The following is a 27,802-nucleotide window of genomic DNA, read 5'->3' on the forward strand; positions in this document are numbered from 1 at the left end:
TCGGATGTAAAATTTCTTATTTAAAAAAAAAGAAAGTAAAAAAAAAAAAAAATTGAAATTCTTTTAACCGTGTTCCAGGAAATCCGGAAACCCTGGCAAGTTAAGTCATTGCACGACCTTCTACGTGGATTCGGTTGGAGCAAGATGCTCTATAATGTTGAACTATATGGTAATCGCATGCAAATGAACCCTCTTCTTTTCCTCCGCTGTAACTATCGTTTATGGTAGAGCTGAATTATTGCGTATAGTTAGTTGATTGATGGTTACGAATCCGGCTGCACTAAGTACTTTCACAATAACAATGCCGAAACGTTGCTACGCACGTCAATCATTATTATAATGAACAGTGGCCTCCGGAATAATTTCGCATCTATTTTCGTTTGCCAAAACAGCAAATCTTTTTGTAGACTTGTTGATGCGTAATGACACAACTCCATTTAGATTATTGTTAATGTTTCGATTACAGTCATTTAAAAGGAAATGCCCTCTAGAAACAAAACTTTTCCAACTTGTATGCCGCGCCATCTGTAAACCAATATTTTGCACTTAGTATCGGATATGGTGAGCTAGTCGTCATTTGTTTCTCATTTTAGTCGCTATTGTTGTTTTCAGGGAGCAGGTAATGGACTGATATCACCAAAACTGATAAGTAAAGTATTTTATTTGACCAAAATGGACGGAGGTGCACTTTATCGATCGCTGAAATATTACGTTTTAACACAACAACAACAAGAATTTAATGGTTATCCTCGGCCACATTACGACAAGGATCGTGCTGTAATTAATTCGAAAAACATCACTCAAGTAAAATCAATGCCAGGTCTCAAATTGGCACCTGACGAACGGATTTGCGATCGTTGCACTACCGTTTTTAGAGTTGATTGCAAAGGGATGCCCATCAGAAGGTAAATAAATTGAATTTAGACTTTGAAATTATCATGCGAATTCTGACTCGTTTGATTTTAGAGACGATCCTTGTTCGTATCACTGGGGTAGATCGTATCAACGTCGTGGACACAAGACGCCCTACACCTGCTGCTCTCGCGAGTCAAACTCCATTGGCTGCACGGTAAACCAATGGCACATTAGTGAAAATTTAGACAATTTGAAAGGATTCATCCGCACGACGGACAAGCCCCAGCCGGCGGATGGAAATTACGGGGTATACGCGCTCGATTGCGAAATGTGCTACACTACCGAAGGTGGCGAAGTGTTGCACGTGACGGTCGTCTCTTCCGAATGCGAAAAAGTCCTGGACACGTTAGTGAAGCCGACCAATCCCGTTCTCGATTACAACACCCGATTCAGCGGAATTTCAGAACAAGATTTACGATGCGTTACAACGACTTTACGAGATGTGCAGGATATATTACTCGACAAGTTTTCTAACAAGACCATTCTGATTGGGCATAGCTTAGATGGAGACCTGCGAGCTTTACGAGTAATATGAGTTGCCTCTTTTTAATGTTAGAATGTCTAATTTCTAAATTTTCCGTAATGAATTATACAGCTGATACACGATACGGTTATTGATACTGGTGTCGTTTTCCCGCATTCCCAAGGTCCGCCTTTCAAAAGAGCTCTAAAGACACTCTGCCAGGTATATTTGAGCAGAAATATTCAGAAAGAAGGTAAAGCAATTCAAATTCCAAATTTGCGAATTTGGTATTTTTTTAATTTTGTCGTTTTAAATAGGTGGAGGGCATAGCTGTGCCGAAGATGCTATCGCATGTATGGAACTCATGATGTGGAAAGCTAAAAGTTGTTGATGTCTTAAACATTATTATCTATACTTTTATTTTATCGCATGTAGTGGAATTACCCCTTAATCGGTTAGTAGTACTGTATTATTCCTAGAACATGTTGATCTCTTCCGACAAGGTTATACTGTAGCACCAGAGAGTGCAAATGACGTTGTTTGGACGATGTTTTCCTAATAAAGAATCGCAGTTAAAACGTTCGTTACACAAGGAAAGCAAGTGACTTAATTTCTCGGTCCTAGACTAGTCGCACCTATCCAGCGAAACGCATTTTAGAATCTAGAACGCAGTTGGTAAGTTAACATTGATCATGTAATGTACTAATAGATTGAAGTGGTCTTTTATTTTGAACTCAGACAGCGACAATGTCTTGGACGAATATCGACAAAAATCTTCTGAAAGGACCTGCTTTTTATAAAGTGATGCAACGTCACGTCATTAGCATAACGAAACAGGAATTAAATGGTTTTCCACGACCGCATCCGTACTGCAAAAGCCGTGCCATCATCAACGCGGCCAATTTAAACAAATTGCGTTCGAAACCTGCCGTTTCTCTAGCACTGTATGAATGTATTTGCGATCGCTGCAATACTCGTTACAACGTGAATTCCCGAGGATCACCCATAGGGTTGTTTCTAATTTTAAACGTCATTGTCATTTAATTAATATTTCTTTTTCTAATTTCCTGTAGGGAGCAAGGCGCGTGTTGTTATCATTGGGGTAGATCCTTCCGCAATCCTGAAACCAAAACATCATCTCCATTTACCTGCTGTGGTCAAAATGGTGATGCTAAAGGTTGCACGGTGGGCAAATGGCACATTTCCAACATTGGAAATCTCACCAACTTGGAAGGCTACGTCCAAACGATAGAAAAACCGTCGGCCGCCGACGGCGACTACGGTGTCTACGCGCTGGATTGCGAAATGTGCTACACCACAGCCGGTAGCGACTTGGTTTGCATTACGGTTGTCTCGTCCGATTGCAGGATTGTTTACGAGACGCTGGTTAAACCTAGCAATCCCGTGCTCGACTACAACACACGCTTCAGTGGCATCACAGAGAATGATTTGAGGAATGTGACAACGACGCTGGAAGACGTCCAGGCCTTCCTCCTTAATTTGCTTTCCAGCAAAGCTATTTTAATTGGACACGATTTCGGCACTGATTTGCGTGCCCTTAAAGTTAATATTTGACTTAGATTTAATGGCAACTACATTGTGAAATAGTAATTCGATTTATGGTGTTCCAGTTGATCCACGACACGGTCGTCGATACGAGCATCGTATTTCCGCACGCTCGAGGGCCACCCTTTAAAAAGGGATTGAAGAAATTGGCGCTCGATATTTTAGAAAAGGACATTCAGAAAGAAGGTAATAAAGATCTTTCATCTATTTTAAGAATGCTGGTCAAATGATTCATTTTAATCAGTCGGTGGACATAACAGCACGGAAGACGCCATCGCGTGCATGGAGCTAATGATATGGAAGGTGAAATATCTCCTCGGGTAAATGAAATTATGTTTTATAGGTTACATAAACGTAAAGGTCTTTTTCCACGTGTCGTGTAATTCAACCCACTCCCCCTTTCTTTTCTAATACTAATATACAGCCTTGGGTATCTTTCACTGTAAATGATTTTCACCGTGCCTTTCACCTTTCTTTGTTCATTACCACGCCCCAACTCTTTTTATCCGTTTGCGCGAAAATAAATCTTTCTCCTCCTTTTCTTTTTTCCCGTTTTTTTTTTAGTTAAGTCTGTTCAGTGACAAGAGAAGGAACGGTAAAAGAAATATCTGTTTTAAAACATAGTGAAAGATACGCCCCCCACGACTGTAAAGTGTTCAGCAAAGTAAATTACAAAAAGGGGACAGCAATTTGTTTTCAAATCGGATTTATTAATTATTTAATCGTATACAATTGCACATTGATACGTGAACACATTTTTATCGTCGGTAATCACAACGTCATTCCTTTGATTTGCAAGTTAAACTCGAGTCACCAAAAGTGCCTCGACTCGAATTTGAGCTACTGGGTCATATTCGTGTGCCGTAATTCGGATGGAATCGACTTCCTCGTCTTCAGTGGAATCCTCTTTCCTACGTGATTTAACGTGAGCGTAAAGCAGATACAGAACGTACAGAATGAGTAAGGACAGAGGAGCGACAACACCTGGATCCAATAATTGAACGGTGGGACCCAACTGGATTCGTCGGTACACAATCAAGGCCAAAGGTGAGGCAATTGCAAATTTCAGCACCATGTTGATCGACTCTTTGTGTAAATCGTGACCAGTATGACTCACGGGATAAATCTCAGTTAAGGCAGTCCTGTCGCTCAAAAATCTCAGGATGGAAAAGAAGCAAGAGACTAAGCTGATGACGGGGAATATCATCATGAAAAAGCTCGTCAGAGCAAAATTGCTAGTCAATTCCGCATAACTGGAAGCGAAGTCAAAGTCGATTCTGTACGCATCTTTGAAGGCCGTTTGTTCTGCATCCGACCGAAAGGTTAACAAATTCTTGAGATAAGAAAGGACACAATCGATGCGCAAGTGATTCATCAATATTCCGCTGGCCGTGTTGACGATGATGCAACAAGCAACAAAACTACCGTGCACTGGGAAGAAAAGACATTCCAGGCGGAAGTCCTGGCTGTAAAACTTGCCCGCTAGTAATAAGGGAAGCGGTTTCATGGCCAACATTCGTATCAAGTACAGGATAACGTTCAAATAGCAGATAGATCGTAAACTGGCCAAACACATGGCAGTTACGGTTAAATGACGTCGTTGTTGGTCCTGCCCCGTTACCCAGTCGGTGAGTTCGGTAGTAAAGAAAGATACAATCGTTGGCAACACGAATCGCTTCCAATAGATTGAGCCTTCATCCAAACCGTGTCCTTCCACATGGAGCCAGCGGATGACACTGGCCGGTGCAGCCATTAGGAATATGTAAATCGAATAGGTCAGTGCCAATCTCAGATAGAGGGCCAGTGTTCTCCAAGTGGAGCGGGGTTTTTTGAAATCGATCCAGTTGATGTCAGCGCTGGGTGGAGGATATCGTACGGTCCATTGCGACGGCTGGAACTCTGCATCTTCTTCATTGCTACGATTCCAAAACCATTTGGATGTGCGTTTAGTGAGCGCCATTTTCGCGGCCTTTGCATCAGCTGGACTGTCGAAACGGATGAAAACTGCCCCTGTGAATTCCAAATTGTTGATGAGACTTTCCTTTTTGACCAAAAGTGCCTCTTCTTTCAAGTTGTAGTACGTAGCAGCATCGATTTCCTGATCACTGGACATCTCGTCTTCAGGTAAATGTTGTTTAAACTCTGGTCCGTGCATAACTGTGTCAACTATATCGTCAGTAGCGTGGCAATCCCAAAATTTCCAAAATGGACGTCGGATGAAAGCTGGCCCATTTAAATGTTGCTTTGTCTTCCTAATCAGATGTATTTTATCCACAACGGGCAGTAGTTGACTGACATCTTTGGCCATTACCATGTTCTCACGATTAATTCCCTTTAAATCGAAACTACTTTTCATGAATTCAAAGAGCGAATCGACGGTGGCGCTAAGTGGAATTCCAGTAATCATGAGCCACTTGCGATTACAAACGCTCGAAATGCTATTGACTTTGTGGCTGGCCAATGAGCGGATGCGGCGATCTTGTCCGTGCTGTCTCATCAGCCAAACCAACATCGTTAGAATAGCGCTGCAGAAAACACCGTGAGTGCCGTTAACTCCGATGTTATACAGTCCCGTTGAACGCACAGTCTTGTTAGGTCGTTCGCCCAGCTTGTCGCCATAGTAGTGCATAATAATCAAGATTATGCCAAGAGAAATTCTGAGTACGTCAACTTGTATCAATCGATATTGAAACCAGAGGAAAGTAGCCCCATCTTTGCCGACAGCCTCTTCGTCGATGGACAGACTCAGCCAATCGGCCCAGCTCATTTTCACGTGCGTCGGTGGACGTGATTCTCCGTCAAATCGTTTACAAAGACACCACCATTTGAATTTCCATTTAAGGAAGTAGAGTAGAGAAAAAGAGATGAGTAAAATGATGGACCAGTACGCAGCGTGAAAAGCGATCCCACCTTCCCAGACGATCCATTCGTTGAACCAACCGATTTCAATTGAAATGTCGTAAGCATCTGGCTGAGAGCAATTTGAGGTGTTAACTTGTAGTTCGGGATTTACGGATACGTTCATCGTTTGATTCATTTTCTCCGCGTATTCGAGCCATTCTTGTCATTATCGATTATGTAAACTTTTAATCTAAAAATCATTGGTCAGCAAACCGCCATTTTCGCTATCATCACCTGATTTCCAACGGGAATTAGGTAGTAGAGATGACCATTGCGATACATTTAATTCAATTCCAATTCATCAAACATAATTCAACAGTTTATTGAGCGTGATGGACTTTACAAAGGTAATACTAATCAATGGGACTAGGTGCTGTGGACGATCACACGAACATGGATATTCGATTTGAGTGATTTGAGGTAGCAAACTGGAGTGAGTCTAGATTCATTCAAATAGGCTGGGAAGTGCTTAACACGGGATTGGATGGCGGCGGGAAAAAGAAGTCCACTTTATCGATCAGCATTTCAACAATGCGACATTGGTAAGGCATATCGTTCATCATGGTGGTCATGCTGTTATCACCTGGCCTGATCAGCGTCGGTCCAAAAACTGTAGCCAAATTTCGAGCATCCATTTTATTGACACTACTCATACGAGCCACGCGTGACAGGTGAACGATGAGGTAACGCAACGTCGAGTAGTGAGGATCGGGCAGTTCTTCCACCAGCCGTTTGATGGCCATCAACCGTAATTCATCCGGTTCCATTTTGCTGGCTTCGATCAAAGAACTGTAAAGCTCCGACGTCACCAATGGATCGGGTAATTTGCGGAAGAAAGATTTGATGACTGACGAGATGACGTTGACTTCATTCCCGCGCGGATGCAATTGATCGAAATCTCCGTTGTTGAGGGAATCGGAGATATCGTTGACGACCAACACGTTACCTGGAACACGGTACACACCGACACTGTCCATTCCGTTGTCTTCGATGATGCTGATACACACTTCGACTATCTTCGGAATGTTCTCGTGTTTGGTGGAACGCGGGCAATTTTCCAGCGGGACTCCTAAAGTGGCCCCTTTGGCAATCGGAAAGAATTGTCCAGCATCGGTGGTAGGTGAACTGCTTAAATGGATTTCGTGAAATTTATGCGTCAATAGTTTGCGTCTTTCACTTTGAATCGATTTCGTGCGCCGCCTTGCTGGCGGAGTATGCGGAATGCCTTCCTTGTTGCTCGTCGTGTTCCGATGTTCAGCCTCATTGAACGAGCCTGTCATTGGTTAGAGAGAAATCATTAAAAGATAATTTTTATTCCGCATTTTTTAATTGTTTCTCACCTAAAGAGCCAAGCCCGCGAGGTCTGCGCGGGATCATTTTGAACAATTCTTTGACTTGCGTGAGAGGCATTCTGCGTGAAGGTTCAGGTTCAATCATTTTACGTATGATAGAACTCGTAAAGTGATCCGAATTTAATTCTTGAAAAATAAATTTCTGTTATTTAAAAAAAATTAAAAAGAAATTATGTCCTATGTACTGACTGTCGATGTTGACTTGTTGATTATTGCGGATGTTGATTTGCACTGCGATGTGATCGTCCCCAAACGGATGGGTCCCGCGGCTAGCGAACACGAAAAACACGCAACCCGCTGAGAAAATGTCGCTACTTGTTGTACCTCTAATTGGAATTTGTCCCTCGTTATCGACCGCCTTTAAAAGTTCCGGTGCTATCCACGACGCAGTTCCTTTGAATCCGCTCATCGAGAACGTTTCCCTCGGGCAGATTTGTTTGCACAAACCGAAATCGGATAACTTCACTTCACCCGTTTTGGAGATGAGGATATTTTCGGGTTTGACGTCGCGATGGATCATCTTTTTCGAATGGATGTAATCTAATCCGTTAGCAATTTGGTACATGACTGTTTGATCAGGTGGCAGGGCAGGTCCTGCGTACACTTTGCCCTTCTCGTACACTTGATCAAGGGTTCCAACGCACAGTTCTAACACGATATACCTGATAAAGCGTAAAATGTAGCACGTAACAAGATTTGAAAACGCTTTGAATCGAAATATGTTACCTGTAATCGTCATCCTTTTCTACAGCGAAAATTTTCAAAACATTTTCATGTTCGAGTTTCATCTGCAACTTGGCTTCACGGTCGTCTGGATCCAGCCGATGCAACTCGATTCGTTTGACAGCCACATCAAGGCCGCGATGAGAACCACGAAAAACGATGCTAAAACTACCGACACCAAGGACGTCCTTTTTCACGTAGTAAGTACCGGTTTTCTTGTTCAAAGTTTTTGGATGCAAAGAGCTTAAGAAAGCCATTGTAGACGATGTGGGTGTCCACTAATGAAACGCAAGTGACGACTAGAAAATCGTGTAAGACCAAACTAGTAAAAATTCGACATTAAATAATCTGGCACGTAAATCTGTCAGTTATAGATAGCGAAGTTGTAGGCGACAAGATAACGTGTTATCTTTTGAAGCCGTTACGAATTAAATTGCGGGAGGAAAAAAAAACGGTTTGAATAGTAAACAAGTAAAAAGAAACTGATTTAAATGAATGCATATTTTTTTTGGGGGGAAAAGGGTGTACGCAATTTTGTTATGTAAAGGTTGGGTAAGGGTTGATCTTAAAGGCAGTGCTGAAGGGAAACATGCACAAACGTAACAAAATAAAATGTTTAAATCAAAATTATGAAAATGTCCTTGCGATGAAACAAAATGTGAATTTCTTTGTATTACAACTTGTTATCGAAAAAAAACAAACTGTTCTTTACACAGTATCTGGCCATATACGGCAAACTTGTCTTACAAATTGATTTTCTAAACTAAACTTGAGCCTTGCACAGGTCGTCTTCTCGAATTTGGGCTAATGGATCATACTCGTTCTGAGTATTACTCATTGAATCAATCACGTCCTCTTCATCTTCTTCATTCGCACGTGCATTTCTCGGTCGGATTCTCAGCAAACGACGGAACCATTTCGGCAGGACACCCCTCGATTTAAAGTGAGCATAAATCAAATACGTTAAATAGAGGATCGTCAAACACAACGGAGCTACGATGCCAGGATCGAGTAAGTTTCTGTTGGGTCCGATTTGAAATCTTCGATAGATAAGTAAGGTCAATGGTGAAGCAATGCCGAATTTCAGCGCCATATTAATCGATTCCCGATGTAAATTGTGGCCAATTTGACTGACGGGATAAATTTGAGTTAGCGCTGCCCTGTCGCTTAAGAATCGCAGGATCGAAAAGACACACGAGACTAGGCTGATCACTGGGAAAATCATAATAAAAATACTCGTCAGAGCGAAATTGCTGACTAATTCAGCGTAATTGGATGCAAAATCATATTCGGCTCTATACGAGGTAATGTAGACATTCTTTTCTTCTTCTGATCGAAATGTAAACCATTTTTTCGCATAAGACAAGAGGAAATCGAAGCGTAAATGATTCAGTAATATTCCACCGATGGTGTTGACGATGATGCAACAGGCCACGAAACTACCGTGCACTGGGAAGAAGAGGCACTCCAGCCGGAAATCGTCTCTGTGGAAGTCGCCCGCCAGTAATAAAGGCAGGGGTTTCCTGGCCATCATTCGCACCAGGTAGAGAATGATCTCCAAAAAGCAGATGGATCGAAAACTGGCCAGGCTTGCCTTAGTCACAGTTAAATGACGTCTGTGTTGATCTTGTTGCGTTACCCAGTTGGTCAATTTGGTGGTAAAAAATGAGACCAAAGTGGGTAAAACGAATCGATTCCAAAAAACTGAACCGTGATCCAGGCCGTGACCTTCCAGGTGGAGCCAGCGGACTATAGAGGCAGGTGCGGCCATCATGAATATGTAAATTGAATAAATGATGGCCAATCTGAGCCACACTGCCATCGTCATCCACATGGGTCGTGGTTTTTTCATGTGGATCCAACTGAGATCCGAGCCGGGCGGAGCGTATCGAACTGTCCATCGAGATGGTTGGAATTGATTGTTCTTCAGCTGTCCTCTCTTCCAAAATAAATTGGATTGGTATCTTGTGATGGCGATCTTTGTCGCTTTTGCTTCGGATGGGCTGTCAAAACGAATGAAAACTGTTCCAGTAAATTCCAAATTGTTGATGATTTTGTCTTTTTCTATTGCGAGCATTTCTTCCGCCTTATTGTAGTAAGAAAAGGCGTCAACTTTTTTAAAGTAAGATTTAAAATCCCAAAATCTTCGTTGAAAAATTTTTCCTTTGTTTGCTTTTCGATTTATCTGCAACTTAACATTCCTAATGAAATCCAACCGATCGACCACAGGCAACAACTTACTCAGATCATGGGCCATCACAATCTGTTCCCTGTGAATACCTTTCGCACTAAAACTGCTTTCAAACGTGCACATCAAATATTCCAATAGCGAATCGACAGTTGTGCTAATTGGAAGTCCAGTAATCATGAGCCACCTGCGATTACAAATGCTCGAAAAGCTATCAACGTCGTGACTGGCCAATGCGCGGATAAAGCGATGTTGTCCGTGCTTCCTCATCAGCCAAGCCAACACTGTTAGAATTGCGCTGCAGATGACACCGTGAGTCCCATTAATGCCACTGTTGTAAAGACCCGTAGAACGAAGAGTTTTGTTGGGCCTTTCACCCAATTTGTCGCTATGAAAATGCATAATTATCAGAACGATGCTGAGGGCCATTCTGAGTAATTCGATTTGGATCAATCGGTATTGAAACCAGAGAAAAGTGGCTCCATCTTTGCCGATTGCTTCTTCATCGATGGAGAAATTCAGCCAATCTACCCAATGGCTGGTTCGTTCTACAGGTGGTGGGGGATCTTCTAGTCCGTCTAAGCGTTCGGTGAGGAGCCGGCAATTGAATTTCCAGCGGAGGATATGGAGAACAATGAAGGAAATGAGTAAAATGAGTAGCCAATAGACAGTGTTGAAAGCGATTCCACCTTCCCATACAATCCATTCGTTAAACCATCCAATGTCGATTGAAATGCCGTAAGCGTATGCGTCTGTATTCGTGCAGTTTGACGTGTTGATTTCTAGTTCCGTATGATTGCAATTCATTTTGTTTTTTCCACCCGTTTTGCTGCAATTCATTTGTGATATTTTGAATATATCCTTGGTGATGTGCAAATAAATGCAATGACAAATAATTCCAATGTTCAGTTAATTATTTCCAACTGCATGGTAATCCACTCAACGATCAGTCTGTTCATCATCATCAACTTGGTCACTAGATAATTGCTTTTAAGACAAGGTCTCACCGGCTGTTACTTGGAAAAACGCGAATACTATTACTGAAACTGATTGACTCTTTAAAGTCAACGGTATGTAAACAACTTAGTTACAAATCCTAACGTTTTGTCTGCACAATCAGTGGCTATCAAACTGGTCGAACAATTTCATGAGAAAATCCAAAAACACCAGAATAATTCGCATTCCAATGCACACAGTTTTTGTAGCGATTAATAAAACTTTTCGATGTTTAGAATGTTGGAGAAAGACTGAAATTGAAAAATACTTCGTACTCAACGACACGGATCTTGATGAAAGCTGCTATATATCGTTCTCTATTGTTGTAAAGGAAGCCCACAAAAATCGACAACCACAGCATCCGTATTAGATATTGGGTGTTGACACGAACAAGAATTGGGTTGTAGTCAGGGTCCTTGTTCGAGGACGAGATAATAAATTTGAATACAATTTGAATTGATGTTGGCATTTACTGTTAGTAATTTAGTTTTCTCCATGTGTTTCATTGCCTCGAGTGGTTTCCTTTCCCTTCATCCCATCGGTCATTTGCTGTTTGACCTTTTTTGTTTCGACAGTTCCCAGAAACAGTTTTTAGAAAGGGGACTTGTCGGCTGGGGGAAGAGTGAACAAAAATCAAAATGGCCGCTTTCTTTCTTTTTTACACCTGCATTTCCCATTTTCTGCATCATCCAACCAGTCGATCTCTGGACTCTGTCGGTGAAAGGTGTAGCCTGGTTAATTTGTTTAAAACTCTGTTAATCAAGTGAATTAACCTGATGTAATTGAAGCTCGAGTGTTCATGGATATTTGTGTATTTCAACTAAATATTAGAATTTCAGACGTTTTGTTTCATTGTGTCATATTACGCCCGTCACATTACAATTGTTGTCAAATGATAACACCAATGCTGGTGTTGATTGAGAGCTGACAACAGGACAAGTTTCACTGACGTGGACATTTTACATTGTTTGTTTTTTTCCCCACTGCTCTTGCCATCGTTTCATAACATTTTAAGAAACAAAACGTGAGGTGCTGTGGGATGTGGACTGCTCCCTTTTGCTACAGTCTCGGTTCTCCATGCTACAGCTGGCCAGATATGAAAGCTGTTGGGTAGCTGGAAAATTCAGTCATCGTGAGAAAGGTCAGTGTGCATGCCCGGTAGTTCTATATTATTAGAAGAGTTACAGTAACGTATTTGGTACATTTTGGGATAACAAGATAGAAATTTATTTTGTATTAAAATCAATGACTTAAGAAAACATGAAATCAAAGACCGTTTGTTGCCCGTAATTCAAACATTTCATTATCTTCCCCAATCCGCAAATCAAAATTTAATTTAAATATCCGAAGCACACCCAAAAATTTATTTTATTTTTACTATTTGAAATCCAGTGACCTTTTTCCACGGAATTCGTTCTTAAATCACTCATACTTTGCATTTTTAAACTCCACAAACTAGTGAGATCGGGCAATTTCACTAACTCAGGCCGTTTGTCAACAACTGCTTAATGGGTTCTTATTCAACATTAGTTATCACTACCGTGCTAGGTTTTTGCATTTGTCCGGCAGTTATTTTTACTTGGATATTGTCCTTTTTCGTTTAGAAACGTTGGGAGGACTTAGATGGGTATCAGGGGCAATTGGGTATTCGTCTGTGTTCAAGTAAGTCTCTTGCCAATTTAGGTTCAGAAGTTATTGGATAGTATTTGTCGGTTAACAGTTATTGTATTGTCTTTGATTAAGCACTAGAAAATTTTTTCCCCGTTTATCAGCATAATGAAAATTGAATTTTTAATGCTATAAAATGACTACGTTAAAAAAGGGTAATTGCTGCACCACCTTCCGTACAAAGAATTGTCTTATTCTTCGTCATTTAGATGTTTGTTGGAGGGGCAAGCATTCGGGCAGGCAGTATTTGGCTAGACGGTGTGGTGTCATCCCTTCATTGTCTGCGATGTTCAGGTTTCCTCCGTGTTGCAACAGAAGTTCCACCACTTTGACCGAGTTGCGTCTTCTATGTTGAACAGCGTAATGGATCGGCGTGCATCCTTTGCTGTCGCGAGCGTTCGGATTTGCACCTTTTTCGACCAGCTGCTGGATCGCGTCGAAACCAATGTCATCGTTTTCATTTCTAATTGCTTCATGCAATGGTGTCCGTTGATTAGCATCAATGGCATTCACGTTAGCTCCAGATTTGAGTAACACTCTCGTCAGTTGAGGTCCGTAAATTCCTGAATTCGCAACCGCCAAATGTAGGGGCGTGGTCCCGTCATTTCCCTGAGTGTTTGCTTCTCCGCCGTGGTCGAGGAGAATTTCCAATTTTTCAGGTAATCTTCCTCTCAAGCTAGATGACACATAGTGAACAGGCGTAAATTTTTTTCCCCTGTCCTGAAGGTTAACGTTTCCTCTGTTTGCAAGCAGCAGACGCAAAATGTCTAGTCCCGCAAGTGATTCGTTCAGCAGGACGACTGAATGAACAGGTGAACGCCCAAACTTGTCTGTTGCGTTCGGATTGCCTCCATTGTCGATTACCAGTTGAACAAGTTCCAGTTGGCCGTCATTTTTACTGACGAGGCGATGGAGGAGCGTCTCACCATTGCTGTTGAGGTGAGCGTTTGTTTTTTCCGGGTCGACGCAAACTAGTTTTCTCATTTCGTCCCCACATTTCCCTTTGTTGATGATGGTATAATGAATAGGTGTGAGTCCGTCTTTGTCTTGAAAAATCAAATTTCCCTTAAAAGCTAACAAAAGTTTAAGTTTTTCATGGGCATATTCATTTTCACTAGCCGCTGCGTAGTGAACAGGTGTCAATCCTGATTGGTCAACAGCATTCGGATCGCCGCTGTTTTGTAGAAGAATTCGCATCAATTTAAGTTGATGAATTTTGTCGTTTCTTACTGCTAGATGAAGTGGGGTACTTTTTTCATTATCATTGATATTGGGACTTCCCCCATTTTCTAGTAGTTTTTGCACGATTTCTTGTGCACAGTCTCCTTCGTTTAACACTGCAAAGTGAAGTAATGTCCTTCCAGTGCTGTCGACGATGTTGGCATCTCGTTTTTTGAGGAGCAAGTCCAATAGTTTAAGCGCTGAATGACTGGTATTCATCGTTGCATAATGAATTGGCTTGTGACCACTTTTGTCCATCTTATCGTAATCGCCACCACAATCGAGTAGGAGTTTTAGAATTTCGGCTGCTTGTTCCCCTTGATTCATGGCTGCCCAATGGACGGGTGTGGTTCCGTTTTGAATCCTAGCGTTTGGGTTTGCACCTTTCTCTAGCAGGAGTTTTAACAGCCTCCATCCGCAATTCGACTCGTTTTGGGCTGCGATGTGAGCCGGAGTAAGTCCATCTTCAGTCACTGTTGGACTTCTGTTGTTATCGAAAAGCGCTTTCATGATTTCATCCGCGTAGTTTCCTTCATTAAAGGCCGCCAAATGAAATGAAGAGAGATTTTCTTCCTTGAACCAATGTTTTTGTAGAATCATCTCTGCAATTTTCGGAGCATGTTGAAGGTGGCTTTGAACTATTTCACGAAGGAGCATTGAAGTAGCGTTTGTTCCCATCCAATTCAGCAATTTTGACCATACGACTGGTGAGATGTTGCATTTGGCCGCTGTTCGTATAATTTCTTTTTTTGTTTCTTGGGAGGTTTCGTTAGTTTCGGGATACTTCATGTTCCATAGCTCGTCGGCGATTTGTTCGTTATCGTAGAAAAAACTGGTCCATTGCAACTCGTTAGTAATCTGCACAAACATTTGCAAACAGTTTAAAAATGACATAAATTATTCTTGTCAATTTTCAATTCCACTGTTTAATTTTATTTTTCTGATCAGTTTCTTGAAAAAAAAAAAAAAAAAAATTGTTCAATACCCAATTTTTGAATTGCGCCAATTGGTGTCTTCTTCCGCCCGACGAAGTCAGGTTTTGCTGATCAGTTGTTGTCTCCGACAGATTGATGGGCGAGTTGTTGATCATGTCGGCTAAGCAAGACCAGAAATACGACACCATAAGCACCGGTTTCTTTTCAACCATCTTGTGCAATCGATTTCGGGAAAATTGTTGTTGAAGATAGTGTTTGGAAGTTTTCTGAAAAATGGTAATATTGTCATACGTTGACGATAGTACGTCATTATGGTCTTTACAAAAAATACCTGATTAGTTTGTATTCCGGATTGGTCTTTGTTTTCAGAATTATCTTCTTTGAAAACCATTGTGGGATCAAGCCTCGAGATTGTGCGATTTTTGGAATAATCGTGACCACACAGACCGTGATTTGAAGAGATCTAAAATGGTGGGGTAAAATAACAAGTACGTTGACACTTAGCTTGTGCAATTGTTGTATACCTGATCGATCTCGTTTCCAACGTTAGCATCGTATTCCGCCTTCAAAGCATTCTTAATCGTTTGCTTGTATTGTTTGGTATACAAGCTTTCGACTGTAGAATCTGGTTGAATCTGAAATGCATAATAGGAAATGTTTGGGTTTTGCGTGAATGTTTAATGTATGACTGATTACATCGGGCTACGATGGCAGTTTTCTAAGCAAAAAAAAAAAAACTTACGCTTTTGAACATTTCTAAGGTTTTCTCCATTTCTTGGGTCTCTTCGAAAGTTTCTGGCTTATCAGTAATGATGGTGTTGTACCATTTCTGGAAATTGTGGTTGTTGAATATTTTTTTCATTTGATCTTTTCTATTCTCCGAATTTAAATCAGTCAAAAGCCGATCGACGAAATGTCTTCTGGTCTTGTTATTTGTCAAGGTGAAATAAGGATGGCACAAAACTAAGGCTATGATAGGACGTTTTGCTGGATCTTTATCTGTTAATTTGACGATTAAATCAATCAAGTCCCAGCTGAGATGTTGAAGATTTGGAAGAACCAGACCCTGTCTCATGGAATCAAATTGTTGTTGTCTGTTGGGGGTGAAAGGATGTTTTCCTTTCAACGCAATCCGCGCAATTGTCATGCCCAAAGCATAAATGTCGCTATCAAAAGTGGCTGGATAAGTACCATGCGAAATTGAGAGAAGTTCAGGTGGCATGTAAGATAGTGTGCCTGGATGGTTGGTGTTACTAAAACTGGAAGATTCCGGTTTCAGTTCTTTAGCGAATCCGAAATCAGCGATTTTAGCCAACACGAGACGGGATGCAGGTGAATGACGTTTGAGAAGGATGTTTTCCAGCTTTAAATCCTTGTGGATAATTCCTTTGCTGTGCATGTAGGCAAGGCCAAGGGATACTTGACTTATTATTATTTTGTCATTCAGCGAGCCTTCAGGAACTTGTACCAGCTTTCCTTCAACGTAGTCCCTTAAGGAGCCCTCGCACAATTCCATTACGATATATCTGCCATGGAACATGAACAAATCACATCGAATGAACATGAATCAGTAGTATAAGTATGAAGATTTACTGTTTGTTTTTCATTTCCACGACTTCTAGGTACTTGATGATGAATAAATGGTTCAGCTGCGAAAGGGTACGGATTTCACGTTTAAATACTTTGCCTGCGTCGTCGTCGTTCGGTTTACTATATTTGCAAGCGGCCAGAAATCGTATTTCCTCATTATTGGTATAAAAACATTTGTACACTTCTCCAAAACTCCCATGTCCTAGAGGCTTTCTTAGTTCCAGACGCGATCTCTAAATATTAAATGATTTCAGCACACTGTTTAGCGCACCGCATGTACGTAATACTTCTATACTTGATTATCTCCTTTAGGGAGCGCTGCCAAGGTAGTGGAAACATGCCAAATGTATTGCGAAAGAAGTTGAGGTGTTTTTGAGAACGCATCATTTAACGATGTTTCTATGTTATCATTGTCTAAAAGCTATAAAAGTATAAAAAACAAAAAAAGTAAATAAAATTGTTGAAGAGGATTCTATAGGAAACATTTCGAAAAGTTTTGACTTACGATTGTTTCTAGAACGCTGAAATTTTCATGAAGGGGCTGGGGGTTAACCAAAGATGTTTTCCAATTTTTCAAGTTATCGTAATTTTGCAATCCACGTCTAATATCCTCATTTGTCTGCTCTTTGATTAGCCTTGGTAACGCGAATTGGCAGTTAAGGATAAAAAATGGGTGTCGCAGCAATGTGCCAGCTTCAAGACTAAATGGATTAGTCACAAGATTAATCAATTCTAACGCAAGTTTTTTGGCCTCAATATCGATTTCTGTCAAATTCGAGGTGGCGAGAGCTCCGTTTGGTCTGACCTCCTTTTTAGTGGCAGCGGAAACATACAAGTAGCTGAGTTGAGAGAAATCAGTCTTGACGTTATCCTTGTGCCAAACCCAATTGTCAGAATTAAGAAAATTAATTTACTAGAGATTAGAAAGTTATTTTTTTTTACCCTAGATTGCAGATGGTTGTATCCATAGCCGGATAACTTGGCAACAACCCGCCGGGGTTCAGAATCGATTATTTTGAAGAGCACATTTTCCGGTTTCAAATCTCCGTGCCCTATTTTTTGGCGATCAAGGTACTCAACAGCGCAGGTAATTTGCCACATAATGTCGATTGCTTTAACGATTGACGCAACTGCACTGTCTAATGTCCCCCGACAGTAGTCGAGCATTGATCCCTGACACAACTCCATCGCAAGGTATCTATTAATACAACTCAATTGTGCAGTTAACTTGAATTCTAACTGAAAATTTAGAAAAAGAAACCAAAGTTTTCAATTACCTGCCATCATCTTGTAGCGTAAAACTGCGATACTGGACCAGATTATCATCACGTAACTTGATTAGATTTTCCCAATAGCGCTCGATTTGTTCATCCCCAATCTCGCCCGGTTTAAACGGAATTATTTTTAAAGCGACTCTCTCACCTTTATCCCAACCGAGAATAATTCGGTTGCTGTTGGCGCTGGCCAGAACACCAGCCGGAGGGCGGTTGAATGTACTCCAAGGAGGATAATTTCTGAATGCCATCTTGAATGAAGTTTACATTAAAACTTGGAATTGAACGCAGTCCGCTTGGGTTGAGCGACTGTAACACAATCGAATTTTTGGACACTTCACAGCGTCTTAAAAGCCCCGGTTTGGACCTTTATCTTTAGCAAACACGATCAATAGGCTAGGTTTTATTATGTAGCGTAAATAATACGACACCTACGTGTATATTTATTTGTTTTTCGTTCGAAAATAAGGTGGAAAGATAAAGCAAATTTGACGTCAGTTTTATATTTAAAATTTGAAATCGTTTGTAAACTTTGCCTTGCTGATAAAAGCTAAAGGTTTCACGATCATTTTGCGAGATAATTTCTACGCGTGTCACTTTCGTTTTCCAAAGAGCTGGAAACTGGAGATCTTGACATCCTATTTTATTCCAACAATGTCCGGCTTTTGATTTTTGACCTACCTTTAATCGTTCTCCATTTTTTATTGCATTTTCAGAATAGTAATTAATAGCTTTGTAGGAAACCAAGCTCTGAATTCATTTGATCTTTTTTATGTAATACCTTGATCTATCACGGGGATTTAGCGTAACTATCAGTAACAAAGCTTGGTGTTTCGACATTTTGTTTCTTATTTTCAAAATGGGTTTCAAAATGTAAAGTGAATTGTGGACGATTAGCACGTGTGATAAACCATCGAGCAGACGAAGGTCAAAAGCGGGTCAAAAGGAGGTTTTTTTTTTTTTTTATGAGATGGAAATAGGAAAATGTATTTTAAATATTATGAACCATGTTAAAAACTTGTCAACCCATCGATAGAAACGGTGATTATTTAATTCTCTATTGAACTGGTGATTGGATTTTTCGTCGACGTGGAGCTCAGCCCGATGGCCCGTAACGTGAGACTCGTTTAGTAAAGATATCCGTCCGTCTCATTGTAGTGTATTGCTGTTGGCAGCGTTCATTCGGCTCCGGACACTTGCGGTGAGTTGCCCACTATTCCAACTTTACATTCAATTGATGGTATGTCGACTCATTATTTGAAGTTTTAGAGCGCCATCCAGCGGAATAAAAGTATCCTGGGCTTCGCTCATCATTGCCGGCCAATTACCCGATCCGAACTGAATTGAAGATTTTATCTGGCGGACGCTATTCATATTGGGCCCCGCTTGAAAATATTTCGTTCCGGCTGGTCAGTGTGTTGACTCGTTCGACGAACTCCGGCTGCTGGTCGGGATGCCCCATTACTACCCCAAGATGAATCGTTACTCTGCAACTGACCAACGGGTTTGGCGATGATCGGTCGCTGGAGTCTGTTGTTCCAGATGATCTGCTGTGACTGCAGATTCCGCAGTAAAATCTCATCCGATGACAGCCAGCGAGATCTGCTGGCCGCACTTCGCTGCATGGACGTCAAACTGGAATGGCTTTTGTACTGCGAAGCCAGGATCGTCAGCAAGGTCAGTGGTTATTTCGAATAGTTCAGTGTAGTTAGGGAACTTGTTTGTTGTAGGTTTCACGATCATTTTGCGGGAAAATTTCTACGCGTGTTACGTTCATTTTCCAAGAAGCTGGAAACTGAACAACCTACGTGCTACACAACCTGTCCCAAATTGACGGATTTGATTGTTATTGGTGTAGTGAATGGCACTACCGATCGAGATGTCAGCGTCTGTAACGTGTCGAATTGTTGTATAGATGTTTTCATGCAGTTGTTGATTTAGTTGTATGTTGACCCCATCGCGAAGACGTTTGATCCGTGCTTGTATAAGCAACAGAAAACCATGGAAACGGCTGGATGGGGTGTTCGGGAGAAGGCGGAGATAATGGCGCATCGGGAGGTGGCGGGAATTGGGAATGCGAAGAGATAACAAGTCTGTTTTTATTAGCTGTCGCACTTTGTTGGTTTAGAGTATTGTGATATTATAGCCAAGGTGTTACTGTTTTGCACTGTAACGTCATTACTCCGGCTTTGATTCCTGCCAACAAAATTTTTTATTTTATTCAGTCGAGTTGAGACCCAATTGTTTTTCGATGGCGAGGAAGTAATGGGCATTCTGGACTCAATTCAGATTTCATACAATATGGTTAGGAGAACTATGGAAAACGGAATTGTTATATATTTTCGAACAACGGAAGCAAATAAATCAGAAATGTTTTTGTTTTATTAGGTTTAGCATTACGTTTATACGAAGAAAAAAGTTATATATCGATAAATCTCCAGCTTTTTGGCAGAACTAGGAAAAGGTTTAATCTCTTCATTTCTGATTGCTTTGTACAAGGGCGTTCGCTGTTGAGCATCAATGGCATTCACGTCAGCTCCAAATTCGAGTAACATTCTTGTGAGTTGAGGTCTGAAATCCCGAATTCGCAAGCGCCAAATGCAATGGCGTGATTCTATAATTGTCCACCTGTTTAATCGCCTCGAGCGATTGCCTTTATTGTTTCGACAGTTCCAAGAAACAGCGAGGTTTACAGAAAAAGAACTTGTCAACTGGGGGAAGAGTGAAAAAAAAATCAAAATGGCCGCTTTCTTTCTTGCTCTACAGTCGCTACATCATTCAACCAGTCGAACTTTGGACTTTGTTGGTGTTAGATGTGCCACGGTTGGGTAGTTCAATTGCTTTATCTCTGTTACTCAAGTGAACTTACTTGACGTAATTAAAGCCTGAGTGTTTACGGGTTTGTCAAAGTTTAGAATTTCAGTCATAACATAATTTTTCAGTGTTTCATACTATACGTCCGATACATTACAATTGATGTTAAACATTATGGACCTTGGTGGTAGTTAATTAGAATTGACAAAATGTAAGATTCACTAACGTAGACATTTTTTATTGAGTATTTTTTTTTTCATTGATTTTGTTGTCGTTGCCTTACATTTTAAGAAACAAGACACGATGTAAAAGAATACTGTGGGATTTGGACATATAACTGTTTTCATGTGTTCGTCTCGTCACCCCATCTAGCGGGTGCTCACAGAAGAAAGGTGATAGGAAGCCTGGAAAAGTATCCGGTCGACGAGTCAACATCGTCAGCAAAAGGTCAGTTGGCATGCCGATTAGTTTTGTTTATTTAGAGAGATAACAATAACGTATTCGGTAGCATTTTGGGGATTACAAAATAGAAAGATATGTTCTGTTAAAATTAATGGCTTGACGAAACGAAAAATTGATGACCATGAATACCGTTTGTTGCCCGTAATTCCAACAATCCATTATCTGCCCCAATCCGTAAATTATAGACTTATTTAACATCCTAGCCACATCCAATCTATTAAGTTTTTCTTTTAAATTGGGAATCCGACAACCTTTTCCCACGCAATTTGTTCTTGTGTCACTCTTTGCCTTTTTTGTGTGTAAGGTTTGTCTTCCACGAACGACTAGTAAGATTTAGCATTTTGACTAACTCAGGTCGTTTGTCAACAGGTGCTTGCCTGGTTTTTGCATTGAAGTGTCGGGAGGACGTAGATGTTTCGATGGGCATCATTAGCGGTTGGAATTTCGTTTTTGTTCCAGTAAGAGTCTTGCCAATTTGGGTCGGGAAGTTCTTGGATTGTGTTAGCCGAAAGAAGTGGTTACCTTCTGCGTTTTCGTTTGATTCAAATTGTAGGTGATGTAGTAATTGGTAAAATTTTTCACGATCACTGGGACAACAGCGACAAATTGTTTGTTGCTGAACCATTCCCTTTGGGTTTGAAACGAGAACGTCTATTCTCAAACAATAAAGTGTATCAATCGGGATAAACTAGAAGAGAGAGCATAGAGTTGTATTAATCAGAAAATGGGGGTCTAACTGTTCAACTTATTAAGCACTAGGGAAATCCTTCGTCGTTTATTAGCATAATGAAGAATGAATTTTTCAATACTACAAAATGACTACGTTAAAACAAGGCAATTGCCCCACCACTTTAGATGTACGAAGAATTTTGTTATTCTTCGTTGCTTAGATTTTTATTGGCAGGTGGCAGGAAATATTCGGCAAGGCGCTGTGGCGTCATCCCTTTATTGTCTGCGATGTTCAGGTTTCCTCCGTGTTGTAATAGAAGCTTCATCACTTTGATCGAGTTGCTTCTTCTGTATTGAACGGCATAATGGACCGGTGTCAAGCCTTTGCCGTCATGAGCGTTCGAATTTGCTCCTTTTTCGACCAGCTGCTGGATCGCGTCGAAACTAATGTCATCGTTTTCATTTCTAATTGCTTCATGCAATGGTGTTCGTTGATTAGCATCAATGGCATTCACGTTAGCTCCAGATTTGAGTAACATTCTCGTCAGTTGAGGTCCGTAAATTCCCAAATTCGCAACCGCCAAATGTAGGGGCGTGATCCCATCATTGCCCTCTACGTTTACATCTCCACCGCTGTTAAGGAGAATTTTCATCTTTTCAGGTAATCTTCCTCTCAAGCTAGATGCCACATAATGAACAGGCGTAAATTTTTTCCCCTGTCCTGAAGGTTAACGTTTCCTCCTTTTGCAAGCAGCAGCCGCAAAATGTCTAGTCCCGCAAGTGATTCGTTCAGCATGACGACTGAATGAACAGGTGAACGTCCAAACTTGTCTGTTGCGTTCGGATTGCCTCCATTGTCGATTACCAGTTGAACAAGTTCCAGTTGGCCGTCATTTTTACCGGCAAGGTAATGAAGCAACACCTCACCATTGCTGTTGAGGTGAGCGTTTGTTTTTGCCGGGTTTACGCCAACTAGTTTTCTCATTTCATCCCCACATTTGCCTCTGTTGGTTATGGTGTAATGAATAGGGGTGAGTCCGTCTTTATCCTTAATAGCCAAAGATCCATTGAAAGCCAACAAAAGTTGCAGGTTTTTAGAAGCATATTCTCCTTCATTAGCTGCTGCGTAGTGAACAGGTGTCAATCCTGATTGATCAACAGCATTCGGATTGCTGCGGTATCGTAGAAGAAGTCGAATAGTTTCAACTTGCTGAATTCTTTCGTCACTTATTGCTAAATGAAGAGGGATACGTCCTTCGTTATCTCCGACATTGGGGTTTTCTCTATTTTCAAGTAACTTTTTCAGGATTCCTTGATCGCGATCTCCTTCGTTCAACACTGCCAAGTGAAGTAACGTAGATCCAGTACTCTTGACGACGTTGGTACCTCGATTTTTGAGGAGCAAGTCCAACAGTTTCACCGCTGAATCACTAGTATTCAACGTTGCGTAATGAATTGGCTTGAGACCATTTTTGTCCATCTTTTCGCTATCGCCACCGTGATCGAGTAGGTATTTTAGAATTTCGGCTGCGTAATTTCCTTGATTCATGGCTGCCCAATGGACGGGTGATGTTCCGTTTTGGAAACTAGCGTTTGGGTCGGCTCCGTTATCCAAAAGAAGTTTCAACATTTTCCATCCGCAATTCGACTCGTTTTGGGCTGCGATGTGAGCCGGAGAAAGTCCGTCTTCAGTCACGGTTGGAATTCTTTTGTTATCAAACAATGCTTCCATTATTTTGTCTGCGCAAGTTCCTTCATTAAAGGCTGCAAGATGAAACGAAGAAAGTTTTTCTTCCTTGAACCAATGTTTTTGTAGAATCATCTCTGCAATTTTCGGAGCATTTGGAACGTGGCTTTGAACTACTTCACGAAGCAGAGCTGCAGCGTTTTTTTCCATCCACTTGAGTAGTTCTGACCAAACAGCTGTCGAGATGTTGCATTTCGCCGCTGTTCGTATAATTTCTTTTCTTTTTTCTTGGGAGGTTTCGTTAGTTCCGGGATATTTCATTTTCCATAGCTCATCGGCGATTTGTTCGTCATCGCCGTAGAACAAACTGGCCCATTGCAACTCGTTGGTAATCTGCACAAACATTTGCAAACAGTTTAGAAATGGCATAGATTATTCTTGTCAATTTTAAATTCCATTGTTTAATTGTATTTTTTTTTTTTTGGTCAGTTTTCATTTTTAAAAAAAATTATTCAATACCCAATTTTTCAATTGCGCCAATTGATGTTTTCTTCCGCCCGACGAAGTCGGCTTTTGCTGACCAGTTGTTGTCGTCGACACATTGATGGGCGGGTTTTTGATCATGTTGGCTAAGCAAGACCAGAAATACGACACCATAAGCACCGGTTTCTTTTCAACCATCTTGTGCAATCGATTTCGGGAAAATTGTTGTTGAAGATAGTGTTTGACAGTTTTCTGAAAAATGGTAATATTGTCATACGTTGACGATAGTACGTCATTATGGTCTTTACAAAAAATACCTGATTAGTTTGGTTTCCGGAGTGGTCTTCGTTTTCTGAATTGTCTTCTTTGAAAACCATTGTGGGATCAAGCCTCGACATTGTGCGACTTTTGGAATGCTCGTGAGCACACAGACCGTGATTTGAAGAGATCTAAAATGGTGGGTAAAATAACAAGTACGTTGACACTTAGCTTGTGCAATTGTTGTATACCTGATCGATCTCGTTTCCAACGTTAGCATCGTATTCCGCCTTCAAAGCATCCTTAATCGTTTGCTTGTATTGTCTGGCCGGATACAAGCTTTCGACTGTAGAATCTGGTTGAATCTGAAATGCATAATAGTAAACGTTTGGGATTTGCGTAAATGGTTAATGCATGACTGATTTCAGTAGGCTACGATGGCAGTTTGTTAAGCAAAAAAAAAAAAATCTGAGTAAATGATACTTACACTTTTGAACATTTGCAAGGTTTGCTCCATTTCTATGATCTCTTCGTCAGTTTCTGGCTTATCAGTAATGATGGTGTTGTACCATTCCTGGAAATTGTGGTTGTTGAATATTTTTTTCATTTGATCTTTTCTATTCTCCGAATTTAAATTGGTCAAAAGCTGGTCGACGAAATGTCTTTTAGTCTTGTCATTTGTCAAGGTGAAATAAGGATGGCACAGAACCAGAGGCATGATAGGACGTTTTGCTGGATCTTTATCTGTTAATTTGACGATCAAATCAATCAAGTCCCAGCTGAGATGTTGAAGATTTGGCGGAACCAGACCCTGTTCCATGGAAAGAAGTTGTTGACATTTGTTGGGGGTGAAAGGATGTTTTCCTTTCAACATAATCCGCGTAATTGTCATGCCCAAAGCATAAACGTCGCTGAGAAAATCGGCCGGGTAAGTGCCAGGCGAAGCAAGAAGAAGTTCGGGGGCCATGTAAGATTCTGTGCCTGGGTGGTCAGTGGCACTAAAACTGGACGACTCTGGTTTCAGTTCTTTAGCAAATCCAAAATCAGCGATTTTGGCCAACACGAGACGGTATGCAGGTGAATGACGTTTGAGAAGGATGTTTTCCAGCTTTAAATCCTTGTGGATAATGCCTTTGCTGTGCATGTAAGCCAGGCCATGGGATACTTGACTTATTATTATTTTGTCGTCCAGCGAGCCTGCAGGAACTCGTTCCAGCTTTCCTAGAACGTACTGCTTTAAGGATCCATCGCACAATTCCATAACAAGAAACCTGCCGCGGAGCATGAACAAATTACATCCAATAAACATGAAAGTTACAGTAGTTAGTATGAGATATTACTTTTTGCCATCCTTTTCTACGACTTCTAGGTACTTGGTGACGAATAAATGGTTCAGCTGCGAAAGGGTACGGATTTCACGTTCAAATACTTTGCCTGCGTCGTCTACCCGGAATGACGCTTTTTTGCAGGCGGCCAGAACTCGTATTCCGTCTTTGTTGGTATAATAACATTCGTATACTTTTCCATAACTCCCTTCTCCTAGAAACTTCCCTTTCTCAAAAGTTGATATCTAAATATTTAATTATTTAAGCTTGCTGCTCTGTACACCATCAATGTAAAAACTTTTATACTTGATTATTTCCTTCAGGGATGGCGTCCAAGTTGGTGGAAACATGCCAAATGTATTGCGAAAGTAATTGAGGTGTTCTTTTGAACGCCTCAGTTAACGAAGTTTCCATGTCTCTATTTTCAGAAAAGAGCTAACAAAAGAATTAATATGTTAATAGAGCAATCAGAAACATCTAAACTTACAATTCTCTCTAGATCGCTGAAATTTTCATTTGGGAGCCGGCCATTACCTAAAGATTTCTTCCACGTTAAAAGGTTTCCTCTAATTTTTAACCTTTGCACAATTTCCTCGTTAGCCTGCTCTTTAATTAGTCTTGGTAACGCAAATTGGCAATAACGGATAAAAAATGGATGTCGCAGCAATGTGCCGGCTTCAAAAGTAAATGGATTGTCGACATCAGTCACAAGATTAATCAATTCTAACGCAAGTTTATTGGCATTGATGTCGATTTCAGTCAAATTCCAGGTGGCGAGAGCTCCGTTTGGTCTGATCTCCTTTTTAGTTGCAGCGGAAATGTACAAGAAGCCGAGTTTGGAGAAATCCGTCTTGACGTTATTCTTTGGAAGAGTATCCAGTTGCAAAAGGAAAATATTTACTTAACTTGAGACTTGAAAGATAATGCATTTTCCTACCCCAGACTGGAGAATGTTGTATCCATAGCCGGATAACTTGGCAACAACCCGCCGGGGTTCAGAATTGATTGTTTTGAAGAGCACACTTTCCAGTTTCAAATCTCCGTGCCCAATTTTTTGGCGATCAAGGTACTCAACAGCGCAGGTAATTTGCCACATAATGTCGATAACTTTTACGATTGACGCAACTGCGCTGTCTAATGTCCCCCGACAGTAGTCGAGCATTGATCCCTGACACAACTCCATCGCAAGGTATCTATTAATACAACTCAATTGTGCAGTTAACTTGAATTCTAACTGAAAATTTAGAAAAAGAAACCAAAGTTTTCAATTACCTGCCATCATCTTGTAGCGTAAAACTGCGATACTGGACCAGATTATCATCACGTAACTTGATTAGATTTTCCCAATAGCGCTCGATTTGTTCATTCCCCCCACTCTCTCCAGGATTAAACGGAATTATTTTTATAGCGGCTCTCTCACCTTTATCCCAACCGGAAATAATTCGGTTGCTGTTGGCGCTGGTAAAAAAACTAGTCGAACGGCGGTTGAATGGACTCGGAGGAGGTTGACTTTTTTTCTGAAGAATGCCATCTTGAATGAAGTTTACATTAAAACTTGGAATTGAACGCAGTCCGCTCGCCTTGAGGGACTGTAAGACAATCGAATTTTTGAACACTTCACAGCGTCTTAAAAGCCCCGGTGTGGACCTTTATCTTTGGCAAACACGATCAATAGGTTAGGTTTTATGATGTAGCGTAAATAATACGACACCTACGTGTATATTTATTTGTTTTTCATTCGAAAATAAGGTGGAAAGATAAAGCAAATTTGACGTAAGTTTTATATTTAAAATTGGGAACCGTTTGTAAACTTTGCCTTGCTGATAAAAGCTAAAGGTTTCACGATCATTTTGCGGGAAAATTTCTACGCGAGTTACATTTATTTTCCAAGAAGCTGGAAACTGAAAAACCTACGTGCTACACAAACTGTCCCAAATTGACGGATTTGATTGTTATTGGTTTAGTGAACGGCACTACCGATCGAGATGTCAGCGTCTGTAACGTATCGAATTATTGTATAGATGTTTTCATGCAGTTGTTGATTTAGTCGTATGTTGACTCCATCGCGAAGACGTTTGATCCGTGCTTGTATAAGCAACAAGTAAGAAAACCATGGAAACGGCTGGATGGGGTGTTCGGGAGAAGGCGGAGATAATGGCGCATCGGGAGGTGGCGGGAATTGGGAATGCGAAGAGATAACAAGTCTGTTTTTATTAGCTGTCACACTTTGTTGGTTTAGAGTATTGTGATATTATAGCCAAGGTGTTACTGTTTTGCACTGTAACGTCATTACTCCGGCTTTGATTCCTGCC

General features: G+C 40.9%; 8 protein-coding genes across 9 annotated transcripts; 2 read left to right on the forward strand and 6 right to left on the reverse strand.

Annotated features, from left to right (window-relative positions):
* Positions 1-576: 576 nt before the first annotated feature.
* Positions 577-1,960, forward strand: LOC116919997 (putative exonuclease GOR). Its single transcript, XM_032926051.2, has 4 exons — positions 577-905; positions 967-1,441; positions 1,511-1,631; positions 1,696-1,960. Exons 1-4 carry the CDS (start codon positions 673-675, stop codon positions 1,767-1,769), a joined length of 903 nt encoding a protein of 300 aa, XP_032781942.2. The 5' UTR covers positions 577-672; the 3' UTR covers positions 1,770-1,960.
* LOC116920012 (putative exonuclease GOR) lies at positions 1,916-3,484 on the forward strand. Of its 2 annotated transcripts, XM_032926077.2 has the most exons (5): positions 1,916-2,053; positions 2,117-2,388; positions 2,452-2,941; positions 3,010-3,130; positions 3,189-3,484. In XM_032926077.2, exons 2-5 carry the CDS (start codon positions 2,126-2,128, stop codon positions 3,266-3,268), a joined length of 954 nt encoding a protein of 317 aa, XP_032781968.1. In that variant the 5' UTR covers positions 1,916-2,053; positions 2,117-2,125; the 3' UTR covers positions 3,269-3,484. The 2 variants fall into 2 exon arrangements, with proteins under 2 accessions (XP_032781968.1, XP_032781973.1); XM_032926082.2 differs by lacking the exon at positions 1,916-2,053 and having other exon boundaries at positions 2,091-2,388.
* Positions 3,485-3,652: 168 nt separating this feature from the next.
* On the reverse strand, positions 3,653-5,099 carry LOC116919292. Its single transcript, XM_032925273.2, has one exon. It carries the CDS (start codon positions 5,097-5,099, stop codon positions 3,744-3,746), a length of 1,356 nt encoding a protein of 451 aa, XP_032781164.2. The 3' UTR covers positions 3,653-3,743.
* Positions 5,100-6,151: 1,052 nt separating this feature from the next.
* Positions 6,152-8,260, reverse strand: LOC116919031 (rho GTPase-activating protein 21-A). The gene is made up of 4 exons (XM_032924891.2): positions 7,924-8,260; positions 7,387-7,859; positions 7,186-7,323; positions 6,152-7,118 (listed from the first exon to the last, which is right to left on the reverse strand). Exons 1-4 carry the CDS (start codon positions 8,175-8,177, stop codon positions 6,295-6,297), a joined length of 1,689 nt encoding a protein of 562 aa, XP_032780782.2. The 5' UTR covers positions 8,178-8,260; the 3' UTR covers positions 6,152-6,294.
* Positions 8,261-8,572: 312 nt separating this feature from the next.
* Positions 8,573-11,379, reverse strand: LOC116918709. The gene has a single exon (XM_032924454.2). It carries the CDS (start codon positions 10,946-10,948, stop codon positions 8,684-8,686), a length of 2,265 nt encoding a protein of 754 aa, XP_032780345.2. The 5' UTR covers positions 10,949-11,379; the 3' UTR covers positions 8,573-8,683.
* Positions 11,380-12,483: 1,104 nt separating this feature from the next.
* LOC116918833 lies at positions 12,484-18,043 on the reverse strand. The gene is made up of 10 exons (XM_045167084.1): positions 17,796-18,043; positions 17,461-17,716; positions 17,024-17,389; positions 16,814-16,939; positions 16,522-16,751; positions 15,671-16,454; positions 15,453-15,563; positions 15,260-15,391; positions 14,979-15,194; positions 12,484-14,851 (listed from the first exon to the last, which is right to left on the reverse strand). Exons 1-10 carry the CDS (start codon positions 18,041-18,043, stop codon positions 12,974-12,976), a joined length of 4,347 nt encoding a protein of 1,448 aa, XP_045023019.1. The 3' UTR covers positions 12,484-12,973.
* A 3,714-nt stretch (positions 18,044-21,757) lies between these two features.
* Positions 21,758-22,390, reverse strand: LOC123467222 (ankyrin repeat domain-containing protein EMB506, chloroplastic-like). Its single transcript, XM_045167239.1, has one exon. It carries the CDS (start codon positions 22,388-22,390, stop codon positions 21,941-21,943), a length of 450 nt encoding a protein of 149 aa, XP_045023174.1. The 3' UTR covers positions 21,758-21,940.
* Positions 22,391-22,410: 20 nt separating this feature from the next.
* Positions 22,411-26,673, reverse strand: LOC116918342. The gene is made up of 9 exons (XM_045167091.1): positions 26,428-26,673; positions 25,978-26,352; positions 25,797-25,925; positions 25,506-25,735; positions 24,653-25,436; positions 24,417-24,530; positions 24,225-24,356; positions 23,944-24,159; positions 22,411-23,817 (listed from the first exon to the last, which is right to left on the reverse strand). Exons 1-9 carry the CDS (start codon positions 26,671-26,673, stop codon positions 22,411-22,413), a joined length of 3,633 nt encoding a protein of 1,210 aa, XP_045023026.1.
* Positions 26,674-27,802: the final 1,129 nt, after the last annotated feature.

The sequence above is a fragment of the Daphnia magna genome, linkage group LG1 (genome assembly GCF_020631705.1).
Source record: "Daphnia magna isolate NIES linkage group LG1, ASM2063170v1.1, whole genome shotgun sequence".
Classification (NCBI taxonomy): Eukaryota; Metazoa; Arthropoda; class Branchiopoda; order Diplostraca; family Daphniidae; genus Daphnia; species Daphnia magna.

Bases quoted from the DNA above. Each gene is read 5' to 3' on its own strand.
- LOC116919031 (XM_032924891.2), bottom strand. From the start codon at position 8,177: ATGGCTTTCTTAAGCTCTTTGCATCCAAAAACTTTGAACAAGAAAACC. The intron at 7,860-7,923 runs GTAACATATTTC...ACGCTTTATCAG, and splicing joins GAAAAGGATGACGATTACAG to GTATATCGTGTTAGAACTGT. The intron at 7,324-7,386 runs GTCAGTACATAG...TTATTTTTCAAG, and splicing joins TCAACAAGTCAACATCGACA to AATTAAATTCGGATCACTTT.
- LOC123467222 (XM_045167239.1), bottom strand. From the start codon at position 22,390: ATGAAAATTCTCCTTAACAGCGGTGGAGATGTAAACGTAGAGGGCAAT.
- LOC116918709 (XM_032924454.2), bottom strand. From the start codon at position 10,948: ATGAATTGCAGCAAAACGGGTGGAAAAAACAAAATGAATTGCAATCAT.
- LOC116918833 (XM_045167084.1), bottom strand. From the start codon at position 18,043: ATGGCATTCAGAAATTATCCTCCTTGGAGTACATTCAACCGCCCTCCG. The intron at 15,564-15,670 runs GTAAGTTTTTTT...TATGCATTTCAG, and splicing joins CCTTAGAAATGTTCAAAAGC to ATTCAACCAGATTCTACAGT. The intron at 15,392-15,452 runs GTATACAACAAT...CCACCATTTTAG, and splicing joins TTGGAAACGAGATCGATCAG to ATCTCTTCAAATCACGGTCT.
- LOC116919997 (XM_032926051.2), top strand. From the start codon at position 673: ATGGACGGAGGTGCACTTTATCGATCGCTGAAATATTACGTTTTAACA. The intron at 906-966 runs GTAAATAAATTG...GTTTGATTTTAG, and splicing joins AAAGGGATGCCCATCAGAAG to AGACGATCCTTGTTCGTATC. The intron at 1,632-1,695 runs GTAAAGCAATTC...CGTTTTAAATAG, and splicing joins CAGAAATATTCAGAAAGAAG to GTGGAGGGCATAGCTGTGCC.
- LOC116920012 (XM_032926077.2), top strand. From the start codon at position 2,126: ATGTCTTGGACGAATATCGACAAAAATCTTCTGAAAGGACCTGCTTTT. The intron at 2,389-2,451 runs GTTGTTTCTAAT...AATTTCCTGTAG, and splicing joins TCCCGAGGATCACCCATAGG to GGAGCAAGGCGCGTGTTGTT. The intron at 3,131-3,188 runs GTAATAAAGATC...CATTTTAATCAG, and splicing joins AAAGGACATTCAGAAAGAAG to TCGGTGGACATAACAGCACG.
- LOC116919292 (XM_032925273.2), bottom strand. From the start codon at position 5,099: ATGCACGGACCAGAGTTTAAACAACATTTACCTGAAGACGAGATGTCC.
- LOC116918342 (XM_045167091.1), bottom strand. From the start codon at position 26,673: ATGGAGTTGTGTCAGGGATCAATGCTCGACTACTGTCGGGGGACATTA. The intron at 25,736-25,796 runs GTATAAAAGTTT...TTAAATATTTAG, and splicing joins TCCCTGAAGGAAATAATCAA to ATATCAACTTTTGAGAAAGG. The intron at 24,357-24,416 runs GTATACAACAAT...CCACCATTTTAG, and splicing joins TTGGAAACGAGATCGATCAG to ATCTCTTCAAATCACGGTCT.